Genomic DNA, 14,079 nt, shown 5'->3' with positions numbered 1-14,079 from the left:
TAAATATTATTGTATATTGTATTTTTTGTAAAGAACAAAATAATACATTAAAATAAATAATAAATAATAAATAAATTAACTTATAATCAAAATTTATAAATTATAGCTTTCCTATCCTAATTGCAAAAAGTTTGTAGTAAAAACATAAAAGTAAAAAAAAATTAACAGCAATAAAAAATAAAATAAGTAAATTTTTAAATATACAGATAATTTTAACATAAAATCATCTGCATTAATTTAATCTGCATTAATTTAAATATAGCAAAAACATTTAAATAAATCGTATATAACATGAAAAAAATCTATATAATACAAGAATGTAATAAATGTTATTTTATGATATTAAGGATTTAAATCAAATTGTTTAATCTTTAAAGAAAGATTTTAATAAAAATAATCATCTTTTTAAAAGCAGATGCGAAAAAATGATGAAAAATGATATCGTGACATCAAGTGACAATTTATGACATTCGCAATTACATAAATTTATTTCTTTCATTTTATGGGCTGATTGTGTAAAGTGTGAAGGAACAGGAAGTGGCGTGAGGACGGCGAGGACGGAGAGGACAGAGAGCCATTAATCAGCCGCTGGTCTCCAGGAGAACCTGGCAGTAGAAGACGCAGCGTGATGGCGTTAGATCAGCGTCGTGTCCACGTTTCTGCTGCGTCAGCCACGTTTCCACAGGTGATCGTGACCTTTACGGAGTTCGAGGAGAAACTAAAGTGCAGGACTCGCCGTGTCGCTGCTGACCGCGCAGAACTCTTATCTCTGAGGAGCATCTGTTCGTATCGCCGGGCTCGGAGCGCACAACCATGTCCTCAGGAGAGAGGTTTTAAACTTATTCAGCATAAAACTGCAATCACTGCCTTTTTTTTTTTTTTTTTTTAAATCCACCACAAAACCCAACATGCATTGTGCAAAAACACGACAAGGACGCCAAACCTAGGACTTGAACATTAATAAAAATACAAAATAATAATAAAGTCAATTATTGTTTTTAATGTCTACTTATTATTTCCTTTTTTAGTCTCCTTCTAATTGTTTTGTCTATTGTTTTACTTTTTGTTCATGTTATTTCTCCTCTTATTTAATTTTTTTTTACTTTTTTTGTTATTTCTGTGTTATGTTGTGAATTTTTTGGCCGTGAACTGATTTGTTCATCCTTGGGATCGTTTGTGGACCGAAGTTTCATGTATTTCTCTTTTAATCGTTTCTTTTTTCCTTTTTGTTTGTACTATTGTTTTTCCATTATTTTTGTTCGTTTTTGTGCCTCTTCTCCTTTTTGTAGCATTTAGTCCCTTCATATTTTTTATCCTTTTTTTCTTCTTCTTTACTTTTTATCATCATCTATCTTGGCTATGTTGTTGTTGTTTTTGTTGTCCTTCTGCTTTCCTTTTTTTAATCTTAATTTTTTTTCTCATATTTAGTTTTTTCTCTTCGTGTTTTTGGTTATTGTTTATTTTCACATATTTTCTTTTCACCCTCCTTAGTTTTATTTCTCTTTATCTTTTCTCTCATATCATCGTTTATTTAAACGCTCGTCTGCTACGGAGATCGGTGGAACTCGTAACATCGTGCTCTTGATGATGTCAAACGTTTGGCACAATTTACCTAAAATCCACCAATTGGAGCGCGGCAAACCCACTGCACAGCTACACACTCGCTAGCAGCAATGTTCAACCGTTACAAAGCATTCTTCTGGAGAGAGAAATCAGGTCCTCACTACGCCGTTGGGACATTTATGTCCACGAGCCTGTTTTCTCTCCAAGTGTCGGTTGATGATGCAGCACGTGTTTAAACGCAGGTCTATTATAACCGGATCTTCCAGGTATAAACCGGCACTGAGAAAAACACGTGACGTTATCACACAGAACTCAGACGATGTTTTCTTCTGCTCTTGTACATCGAGTAACGATCGTTAAAAAAAGGATGGAATAGTTCTGAACTCAGATTCACCCCGTGACCTGTAGAGCTGGTACAGTTTGTCATTTCAGCCCACCCTAGCAGAGCGCAGAGGGAACCCGGGAAACCGCGGCGGCAGCCCGTAATCATGTGATCCTCAGAGCGACTCGACTTCAGAGCTATAATCAACGCCATCAGCAGCCTGTAATCAACTTCTCCACCGACCCTCAGGAGGAACAAACCGAGCTGTGTCGTGCAGGAGAGAAAGTGAAGGGAGTAAAAACTTACTAAACACGCGCTGTGGGCCAATTTCAAAATAAAACTATTATTAGAAACAACAGAATAATAAAAGTCCTACCAGGGCCACAAGCTAAAGCTTTTAGGGGTTTTTTCTCTTTTTTTAAGAATTTCAGACTAACAAAACTTTTTTGTTGTATTTTTATTTTTAACAGATTGAGACGATAGCATTTTTATTTACAGTGAGACTACACAGTATATTAGGATTTTCAATTTCTTTAGACTTTTTTAGACTACATAGTATTATTTCATCTCATGTAATTTTAAGAGCAGTTTTTTGTTTTTAAAAACAGTTTGAGCGTACATAGAATATTTAATTTATTTTGTAAAAGTTTAAGGCTACAAAATAAATTAAATATTCTATGTACGCTCAAACTGTTTTTATAATATATATATATATATATACTGTATATATAAATATAAATATATATATATATATATTTATATTTATATATACAGTATTATATATATACACCCATATATGTGTGTGTATAATGTTTTTAACAGTTTAAGGTTACATATTATTTATTTAAAAAAAAAAAAAAAAATTGAGAAAGTTTTTTTTTTTTTTTTTACAATTTGAGACTACAGTTTTTTTGTTTTTGTTTTTTTGTTTTTTTTTTGGGGGAGAGGGGGGTATTTGTTTGTTTTAACCGTGTTACGCTACAGAGTATTTTTAATGTTGTTTAACAACTTATGGCTTTAAAGTATTTTTTGGTGTTTTTGTAACACCTAAAGATTAAATTGGAAATAAACAATATTTTATCAATTTGTAATTAAAATAGGCAGCTGTTGTAGTATTTTATAAATATGAATTTTAACTGATTGAATAAACAACTATAATTAAATATAAGAATGATGTGTAATGAATAATAATGTAATAATAGTTTTACAATTATTATAAAATCACAGTCATTATATTTTAACCACTCATGAAATAAACCAAAATAAGGTTGATCAAACACCACCGTCATGTCTAAATTCTGTGATTTACCCACGAAAATGTGTAACTATTGATGTTTATGTTCCAGTTATTAAATGAATGATTTATGAAGGGAGTTTTCAGAAGGGGATCAGACTGGACGCAAAAAGCTACTAAACGGTGGAGATTTTTACACACACACTTTCTAACTCTTTCCTAAATGCTGTTTTGAAGTTTTTGAAAGGTACAGCTGCCAAAAAAAAAAAAAAAAAAAAACACAATACCTTGCAAAAAGACCAGAGTATTTTCATTGAGTTTGCTTTGTTTAATCAAATCAAAGAAAGATTAAAATCGAGCTAAATTTCATCAACTATAAAACGAACGTTACTGAAATAAAATAAATAAAAACGAATCAGAATTATTTAAGGTGTGACAATATTACACCATGCTGCCGTGGCTCTTTGCCCAATGCATTTCAATACTAAATCCTTTAGCCAGTGCTAACACAATGCTGGAACTGTAATTTGAATGATTGAGAGACTGAAGAAAGAGAATGAAAAAGAGAGAGAAAGACAGGCTGAGACGCTGAAAGGTGTCTGAATCTGCTAACCTGTAATTCTGCTTTATCGCTAATCGATACCTCAATCACTCACTAGAAGAAGTTCTCCAGCCAGCCGTTTCGACGTCTAGCTTTGAAATGACTGTGTGTGTGTGTGTGTGTGTGTATCTCTCTAGGATCGATGCAGCTCTAATCGTACCACTGAGAGACTCTGTCGAGATGCCAACGGAGGTGGAATATCAGAAGCACTGTTCCTGTATTTCAGATAAACACCAACAAAAGCACTAAACGCACAATTACACACACACACACACACACATGCTAGCTAGGGAAAATTCTAGCTAGGAAAAAAAAAATTCTAGCTAACCTGGCAATTTTTTTTAAATAGCGATTTTAAGAAACTATAACAAAAAAGTTCCTATAAAGGAAAAGCGTTCAAATGTTATGTCACAATTATTGGTTGATAAAAGTAACAAATAAATGAATAATAAAAACTTCTGTTTTAAATGTAAATGTAAACAGGTTCAAAGATTTCACAATAAAATAGTATAACTTCTAGTAGTGCAGCAGAAATGATCTAATAAAAGAAGATCGATATTGCAACATCCTGTGCAATTATTTAATCGGAAAAGGCTTTTAAAACTTTTTAAAGGAAAGGTTATTACATATAGTCTGGAATATACAGTATGCAGAGTTCATTAAAGGCTAAAAATTTGTTTACTTATTTTGAGTTGATATACATACTGTACAAATATTGGTGAACAACGTCTTAATGAGATCAGTTGTCTGATACAGTGCTGTTGACTTACAGTGCCATGAAAAAGTAAGCACCCTGTCCTGATTTATTTTATTTATTTAAAGCGGGTAGAAAGAACTTACAAAATGCATTACAGTCAAGCCCTAAAATCTCTCTAGATCACACACAAATTGAAACGGAATGGAATACTCTGGTTAATGGAAACACACAGATTTTTGATGTGGTCAAATGCCTATAAAAATGGCTGTTTTTATAGGTTAAACCCCTTAAATCTGCTCCCAAAACACTTTCATTTCAAACTCAGTTTAATACTTTAAAGGTAAAGGGAAAGCCGTATAGTGTACAGTACTGTACCACTGTGTCTCCCGCAGCTCTAGAATGTAAAATACTGATCTCACCCCTATATGTACTGTATCTCATGCAAGCGTGTTTTCTTCAGGATAAATACGGTAATAATTCACCATCACAATCACATTTTCCTCCACATTTTTTACGACTGTTTTTTGTTCTAGCTACAGTACTAAAAAAATATACAGTTTTATATTATACATAGAAATTTAATAATTTATGTTAATATTTACAATACAAAATTATTAAAATTATATCCTTCTTAATAGTTTAGCGTGCATAAAAATGCATAAAAAATTATAAATTGCCACAAAAAAGGCATAAAAAAATTGTGAAGGATATTTGTTTTATATTTGTTTTTTATTTTTGTTTTGGTTTATGCGAACAATTATTAATTACGTCTAAGAAAAAAATCAGAGGGCATAATTTGTGAACTTTGCGGGGGGTCAAGTGTATTCCTAGCGTTTGGAAGCTACAAAACCAAAACAATGTAATTTTTTTATGTTAAATTTGTGGAAAATTTGTTTTTGTTACCAAAAGTGTTTAAGCTATTTAATGCAGTTATGTTCAGCCAGATGAACTGTTTGTAAGGTATACTACTGAAAACGTTTATTCTGTTGTATTCTGTTTGTTGGCAATGTATTGACAATTTCTTTTGTATAATTATTGCTTATCGATACGGAAAATATTGTGAGAAACTACCTAAAAGGCACAACTTTTTTAAGTCAGGCATCGAATTTTTTTGGACAATAAAACCAGCAACCAATAAAACTGTTTGCTTCTAACAACAACAACTTAAGAATGTGTTGTAAAAAGGAAGAGTTTAAAAACGTACAGCGGCTACAAAACAACTTCAGTTTTAAAAACTCGGTCACCTCTTTAATAACATGCGGGTAGCTGGCAAGTTTGTGTGTGTGTGATCACACCTCTGACCATGATGATGTCATTACATTATAAATACCCCCCCCCATCATCTGCCCCTCTTCAAAACCCACCCCCCTTACACACACACACACACACACACACACACGCTCTTTCCATCATTTTTCAATTAAATGAAAGAACAAATAAAAGAAGCGTGTCCAGCTCCCTTCACCGTCCTACAAATAGAAGCCAGCTGTGTGTGTGTGTGTGTGTGTGTGTGTGTGTGTGTGTGTGTGTGTGTGTGTATGAGCAGCTGAGATGAAAGGGACATCACACAAAGAATATTATTATTAAATCAGTCTCGCTACGGTAGGAAAGGCCTTGAAGGCATCGCCCCCAAACTGAATGTGTGTGTGTGTGTGTGTGTGTGTGTGTTTGTGTAAGTGATATTGTTGAGAAATATTAGACATTAATTCAGCCTGTAAAGTGGTTAAGGCTGTGTGTTGGCTCCTCCTCCTTTTTACTCAGCAGGGGGTGGAGTCTAAGACTGGCAGGTGGTGTCTGGCGTTAGAGACGTGCCCGGGTCACAGCTTTACCTCAGACTGAGAGTGGGGTTGTTCAGGGGTCACGCTAGCAAGCCGCTCGCTAAACACACCTATAACTGCATAAAGAGCGGGACGTATGAAGTGTGTTTCAAAATGGGTGTGTTAAGGAGGGGGGAGGGGAAGAAAACAAACAAAAGCAAAGAAAAAGTAAGCCAAAGATAGAAAGAAAAGTAAAAAGACAAAAAGTAAGAAGCCCATCTCCCCAGAGTCTGCCCTTCCAGTCCACCTTTTCTGTTTATCCCCCCCCATCCATCTCTCTAATCTGCCCTTGTCCACCCCCTCTGGTCCACAATCTCTGGTCCACCCCCTCCGGTCTGCCTCTCTGGTCCGTACCCCCTCCAGTCTGCCCCTCTGGTCCACCCCCTCCGGTCTGCCTCTCTGGTCCGTACCCCCTCCGGTCTGCCTCTCTGGTCCGTACCCCCTCCAGTCTGCCTCTCTGGTCCGTACCCCCTCCAGTCTGCCTCTCTGGTCCGTACCCCCTCCAGTCTGCCTCTCTGGTCCGTACCCCCTCCAGTCTGCCTCTCTGGTCCACCCCCTCCAGTCTGCCTCCCTGGTCCACCCCCTCCAGTCTGCCTCTCTGGTCCGTACCCCCAAGCTGTACTTGCAGACCACCTCTCCAACCTGACCCCCAGTCCATCTCTCCAGTATGTCCCTCCAATCTTCATCACCCAGTCCACCCCGCTCTAATCTGCACTTCTAGTCTACACCCCAGTCTGCCTCTCTGGTCCGTCCATCCAGTCCATACTTGCAGCCCACCTCTCCAATCTGACCCCCAGCCTGCCCCCTCTCACAGCCGAACTCTCAGGTTTGTGACCCCAGTGCTCTTCCCCAGTCTTCCCCACCCTGTCCACTCCCCTCCAATTCACCCCTCCAGTCTGCCCCCCAGAGTGCCAATTCAGACCCCCCTACTAAAACAGGCCAATTCCCACAGACTGGCAGGTGTAACCTGTGCCCCCCTCTCTGGGGTAAACAAACACACAAAGTGCAGTAGAGAATAAAACCTACTGGACTTGAGGGTCCTGGAAGTGACCTCGATCTCCGTGCCCACTGAGGGATGCAGGACGCCCAGCTCAGGCTCTGAGGCGTAGGGACTGGAGTATCCGGACGCCACACTACCGCCTGGGCTAACCGATGTCCTCGACTGGAGCTCCTTCTCCTCATACACTGCTATCAGCTGTGCGGGAAAAACACACACACACACATTCCCTTAATATTGGTAAATCCTAAACAAATCATCCAGTGCAAATCCAAAAGAAGATCAAACAGGATGGCACAGTGTAGATACGGCAATGCTTTATTGTGTACACACACACACACACGCAGCAGAGAAACCAATAAAAACAAGATCATTATTGAAAACACGGCAGACTTCTCCTGCCATCATTCCAAACGCAATGGGTCATGTTACTGTTGGTCTTCATCAATTAATCGATTCATCAATTCATTAACCACATTATCCATTAATTCACCAACATTTCCTACCATCCATCCATCAGTCCATCCATCCATCCACCAATCCATCTATTAACCAGAGTATCCACTCATCCATCCATCAACAGATCCAACTATTCTTCTATCCACTAATGTATCCATCCATTGGTTCTTCTGTAATATCTGTCCATCCTTTCACCGATGTATTTATCCATCCATTAACCACAGTATCCATCCATCCATCCATCCAACAAAGTATTCATCCATCCACCACTGTATTCATCCATCCATCCACCAACAGTTCAATTCGTCCATACTGTACATAACATCTCTCTATCCTTCCACCACATTATCCATTCATTAATCCATCCACCAAAAGAATGATTCAATCATCCATCCATCCATCCAACAAAGTATTCATCCATCCACCACAGTATCCACCCATCCATCCAACAAAGTATTCATCCATCCATCCACCACTGTATTCATCCATCCATCCATCTATCCACCAACAGTTCAATTCGTCCATACATAACATCTCTCTATCCTTCCACCACATTATCCATTCATCCATCCATCTACCAAAAGACTGATCCATCCATCTACCAAAAGACTGATCCATCCATCTATTCATCCAGCCACCAATCTATTCCTCCATCTATCTATTCATTCATCCATCCAGCAATCCATCAACAGATCGATCCAATCATCCATTTATCCATCCATCAAGGGTTCAATTCGTCCATCCATTCTTCCACCCATGTATTAATCCATCTACATAATATCCATCCATCCATTCATTCATTCATCCAATATTAGATTCATCCATACATCAATGCATCCTTCCATCCATTTATTCATCCATCCATATATGGATATTCATCCAACACCCATAGATTCATTAAACATATCCAAATTATTTTATATACCCAGTAACCATCTATCTATCTCTTGTTCTAATATATATCCTCCCATCATACATTTATATATCTGTCCATCCATCTAATGAGTTGCCATTCTTTAACAATGTGTATAGATAGAAAGATGTATCTTTATCTCTCCATTCTATATCCCTGCAGTATTTGAAGTCTGACTCTATATACTCAAACGACAGACCACAAATGGGCACACAGGTAGGTGTGTGTGTGTGTGTGTGTGAGAACATTAAGCCTCAGTGGATAAATTGAATCTGACAACGAAATCAGAAGCTGTCAAACATGATGTTATGCTTGTCTCTATGAGTCAAGACGACATGGACAGGTTATCTGTGTGTGCGTGTGTGTGTGTGTGTGTGTCCACAGTCTTATGAATTCATTCCACCTTCACTAATAAATTATCACACTCTGTCATTTGTCTTTCCGCTCTCCCCTCTTCTAATCACCTTAAAAATGCCTTCAGAAGAAAGCTATTTAATGAAGAAAAAAAAAATACAACAATATAAACAGAGAAAAGAGGACGCTTTGGTTCTCTATAAAAAATCATCTGCATCAAGAAAAAAACAACAACAGGCAGTGACACGAGACAGGAATGTCTCATCAATCATGTTGGAAAGATTGCGCCGCTCTCCGCAAGTGATTCCGGTTCACTTTTTTTCCCCCCTGCAGCAAAAGAAAAACAAGCTGAAATTGAACAGGATTGGATGAGGCCCATGCAGAGAGAGAGAGAGAGAGAGAGAGAGAGAGAGAGAGAGAGAGAAATGAGAGTGAAATGGGAGTGAAGGAAGCAATCAGAGTGAGCCGAATGGATGGACGGATGGATAGATGTCGCTCTGTGTTTCTCCAAGGCTTTATTTGGACAGGAAATCAAATCTGATTTCTTTCATGCATCCCATGCACATCTGCTGTGATTCCACAGCAGCAATCTAACAAGGGGGTTTAAAGCTCATTAGGCTACATTCGTTTGTCACTTTTTGGGGAAAAAAAAAAGAAAAACACACACACACTGGATTCGATGCCAAAAATGTGCAAATTCAACACAGAGAAAGCTGTCTGATTTGACTATTTTGTCACTGATGAGCTCTTCTATTAGCTTCATAAAATAATAATAAAGCAGCGATCTGCAGGGTCCAAGCACCATCAGCCATCGGCAACCAGCTAAAGTTTTTTTTTTTTTTTTTTTTTTAACTTGTCATCATTTGAAATCTATGTAAAAAGACTGGCACGAAACAGCGCAACAAAATTCGCACATAGAGATCCTGAGAAATTAGCATAAAATCAGTACACCAAATTGTGGCTTGATTGCAATTATGGTTCTTGAGAAACAGTTTGACTCCACCCCTTGTGGTTGGCCATGACCCATGACCCCTGCTCTAGGGCTTAGCCTAAAGCTAAGGCGAGTAGAGAAAAAGTCAAGGAATTTGCTACCTTAAGTGGGTGGAGCAAACCTCAAGGATTTATCCACCACTAGATCCATTAAACCATCGACCAATGTACAGTAGTGTATTCATTTACACACCAATCTACCCATCTATCCATCAAAACACCAATGTATTTTCATTTATACCAATTTACCCATCCATCCATCCAATAATCCACCAATGTACCCATCCCTCCATGCATATACCCATGTATCCGTCCATCTATTCATACAAGGTATCCATTCATACAGCAATCAATCCATGTCTTAATTAATTCACCAATGTATCCATCCATACATATATCCATCCATCCATTCATACTTTAATCTACCCATCCATCCATCCACCCATCCATCAATACACCAATGTACCCATTCCTCCATTCATACACCCATGAATCCATCAATCTATTCATAAAAGGTATGCATTCATACAGCAATCTACCCATGTCTCAATTAATTCACCCACGTACCCATCCATACATCTATTAATACTCCAATCTATTTATACACCAATGTATCCATCCATTCATTCATTCATGCAACAAGGCATCCATTCATACCTCAATCTACCTGTGTCACCACTCATTTACCCATGTACCCATCCATCCATTCATAAACTAATCAACCTATCCATCCATCTTACCACCAATTTATCCATTCATCCAGCAATACATCTACCCACCCATACACCAATGTACCCATTCAACCATTCACCCATCCATCCATTCAAACACTTGTTGATCCATCTATACACCAATCTACCCATCCACTTACTCATACACCAATCTACCCACCCATCCACTCATACACACTAAGTAAACCATAAAAAAAAAACAGGATTCATTTGCCAGACAAGTAACTGTGCAGGTCATCACCCATCCTCTCCCTCACTCATTTCCACTTTATGACGACTACACCAGCACTCATGCTTTATTCAGGAGAAGTGGCATGTCCGTCATGCTATAGATCAACTTGTGATTTCTCTCGAGAGTGTCGTAAGTGTGGACACGCTCTACACTTTTCTGCCCTCTAGAGAGGCATTCATCAGCATGGCCGGGTCTGTGTGTGTGTGTGTGTGTGTGTGTGTGTGTGTGTGTGTGTGTGAGTGTGTGTGTGTTCATCACAGGCTAATCATTCCTCATTCTAACTCCACTTTCTGTTGCGCATTCAGGACTTGCAGCTATGTCGTGCATCACACAGGAGGTTGACACGCAAAAAAAAAAAAAAAAAACAGCGCAGGAGAGTATCGAGAACCGAATACATGAAAGATCCCCATCAAATCCATCTGTGCAAAAACAACAAAACAGAGATTAAGAGTGATCTCGCTGTAATTTTACAAGATGCCATGAACTGTTCATTTGTTATCCAGACCAAAGACTTTTATAAAACTGGACCTTCATCAGTTTTATCTAAATTCCCCTGGTTTAAAGTCATAGTTCAAACACAAGTGTGGGACCAAAGTCACCTTTCTATTATAGTCCCTAACTTCCTCATGCCATGTGTGGGAGATCTTCCTGACTTCCTCATTAGGCTTTTAAATCTACATCCAGATTTATGTAATGCTGCCTTCTGACATGAAGTGCTATACAAATGAAACAGAAACCGAACTAAATTAGAGCTAAGACGGCAGGGTCCATTCTTGCCCCTGGTGGAACGTGTCGTTAGTGGTGCCAGTATAGCTTGAAGACAGGCCTGTCATAAGATATGTGTACATTGAGTGAGTGCAACATTCGAACTTGGCCCTTGCCAGGGTCTCAAAATAGCACGCAGCATGGTTTGAGAGGGATGTGTCTGCTATTATAACTCCCCTGGGTGTAATGTGGCCTCGGACAGTAATGAGATTAACATATGCACTGCTGTACCTGGCTCTCCGGCTGTGCCTTTAGAGCCCAAATGAGGTCATCTCGAAAGACAAATGTTGAGGTCAGATGAAATCGAAACCTGGGAGACTCGGAAGACACGGCACGTCAGAAAAACAAAACACAAAAACACAAAACTAAGTCCAAGTCCAACAAACCAACAACAACTGAAGTCCAACAATTAAATTACAACCCAGAGTTAAGTAAATAAAAAAAAAGTTCAGCTAAAAGTTTAACAACCAAAAGTTCAGCTAACAAAACAGCTGGACATGGTCATCAACATTAAAGAAGCATGTGTCTCTCATTAAACTTATGCTAGCGAGTTGGTTGTAAAATAACCCAAGTCCATTGTTCAGCATTAAATAGCAAAAGTCCAAAATCCAAACATAAAACAACAGCAACCAACAACAAGCAAAATCACAACTGAAAGCCAGTAACTGACTTCTAACACCCAAAGTGCAACAATCAAAAGTTTAGCAAACTAAATGGCAGAACTTTGCTCCTTACTTCTCATTAACTTTAATTAATCCATCCATTCATTCATCTATCCATCCACCAATGTATCAATCTATCAATCAACCCAGCAAAGTTTCCATTTATCCATTCACCCACCAGCATATCTATCTATCCATCCATTTACCTTCCACAGTATCCATCCATCCACCTACCCACGTATCCATCCATCCACTGCTTCTATCCATCCACCCACCAATGTATCCATCCATCCATCCATCCATCCTCCCACCCACCCACCAATGTATCTATTCATCCTCCCACCCACCCATCAATGTATCTATTCATCCTCCCACCCACCCACCAATGTATCCATCCATCCTTCCTCCCACCCACCAATGAATCCATCCATCCTTTCTCCCACCAATGTATCCATTCATCCTCCCACCCACCCACCAATGTATCCATCCATCCACCTACCCACCAATGTATCCATCCATCCATCCATCCATCCTTCCTCCCACCAATGTATCCATCCATCTATCCATCCACCCACCAATGTATTCATCCATCCTTCCTCCCACCCACCAATGTATCCATTCATCCACCTACCCACCAATGTAATGTATTCATCCACAAAACCACCCACCAATGTACTGTAGCTATCCAACCACCTCTCCACCCACCATTGTATCCATCCACCCAGTGAACAATGCATCCCTCCATCCATCCATTCACCCATCAACTAATGTATCAATCTATCCATCCATACAGCCAGTGTCCTATAACCAATATTTATCGACTAAATTCCAACAACCTAAGAACACAACACCAAAGTTTAGCAAACACAATGGCTGACCTTGTGGACTTACTCCTTATTAACTTCAACTAATTAAGCCTGATTAATGTTTATCACTTCAGCCTGATTCAGCCTGAGCATGTTTATCACTTAATGACTGCACTATTCGCAGGGTCATTCGGGGAACAGACAGAGCTGTTCGAATGACTCAGATGACCCGTTTGAATCTTTGGATTCACTCCGAACACCATACATACAAAAAAAAAATGTTTATACCAAAATAAAACCATTGGTGGGTTAGATGACAGACGTTTCAGAAACACGTGTGGAGGACGGGGTCTTGTCGAAAGTGTGCAGGTTTTTATTTTGAAATCAATTTGATTGTGCTTCTCGTGATTTGATTCTTTTTGAGTCGCTGCTCGAAATGAACATGCCTTCAAGCCTTTGACTTTTGGATTAGAACGAAAGGGAAATCGCATACAAGAGCAAAACACAGAGAGAGAGAGAGAGAGAGAGACAGAGGGGGAGGTGGGGGGGCGCTCTTTTTCACACCTCTTTCCTTCATGAAAAACTCTTCATATCAACTCAACGCCTCGAGGAGGATCCTAACATAAAGCTCCTTCACAAATTTAACCCTTTTCTCTTTAAGCATTGTAGAAATCCGAGAGTGAGTCAGAGAGACGGCGCCACCTAGCTCTCACTAACAGTACTGCTGTCTGTATCCTGGGGTTGTACTGTATATCTATAAAATGATAGCGTAAAGTTCATGATAGAGATTATAAAAAGAGAGAGAAAGGCACACACACCCACACACACACACACAAACAGAGTGTGAATCAGGAACTCTGTATGAACTGCCCATATAAACAACATGATTATCAGGAGGCGTTAGTGCCCCACTTTAGCACCCAAATCCCTCTAGAG

At 38.9% G+C, this 14,079-nt stretch overlaps 1 protein-coding gene across 3 annotated transcripts in view; it reads right to left on the bottom strand.

Annotated features, from left to right (window-relative positions):
* Nucleotides 1–14,079, bottom strand: part of pard3ba (par-3 family cell polarity regulator beta a) — a 123,824-nt gene that overhangs the window by 84,185 nt on the left and 25,560 nt on the right. For all 3 annotated transcript variants that reach the window (XM_053477470.1, XM_053477472.1, XM_053477471.1), the window contains one exon: nucleotides 7,261–7,429. In XM_053477470.1, the coding sequence (XP_053333445.1) occupies nucleotides 7,261–7,429 (169 nt within the window). The remainder of the gene's footprint in view (nucleotides 1–7,260; nucleotides 7,430–14,079) is intronic.

The sequence above is a fragment of the Clarias gariepinus genome, chromosome 18 (genome assembly GCF_024256425.1).
Source record: "Clarias gariepinus isolate MV-2021 ecotype Netherlands chromosome 18, CGAR_prim_01v2, whole genome shotgun sequence".
NCBI lineage: Eukaryota > Metazoa > Chordata > Actinopteri > Siluriformes > Clariidae > Clarias > Clarias gariepinus.
The sequence above is the reverse complement of the archived record's forward strand: the minus strand, read 5'-3'. Positions and strand labels throughout refer to the sequence as shown.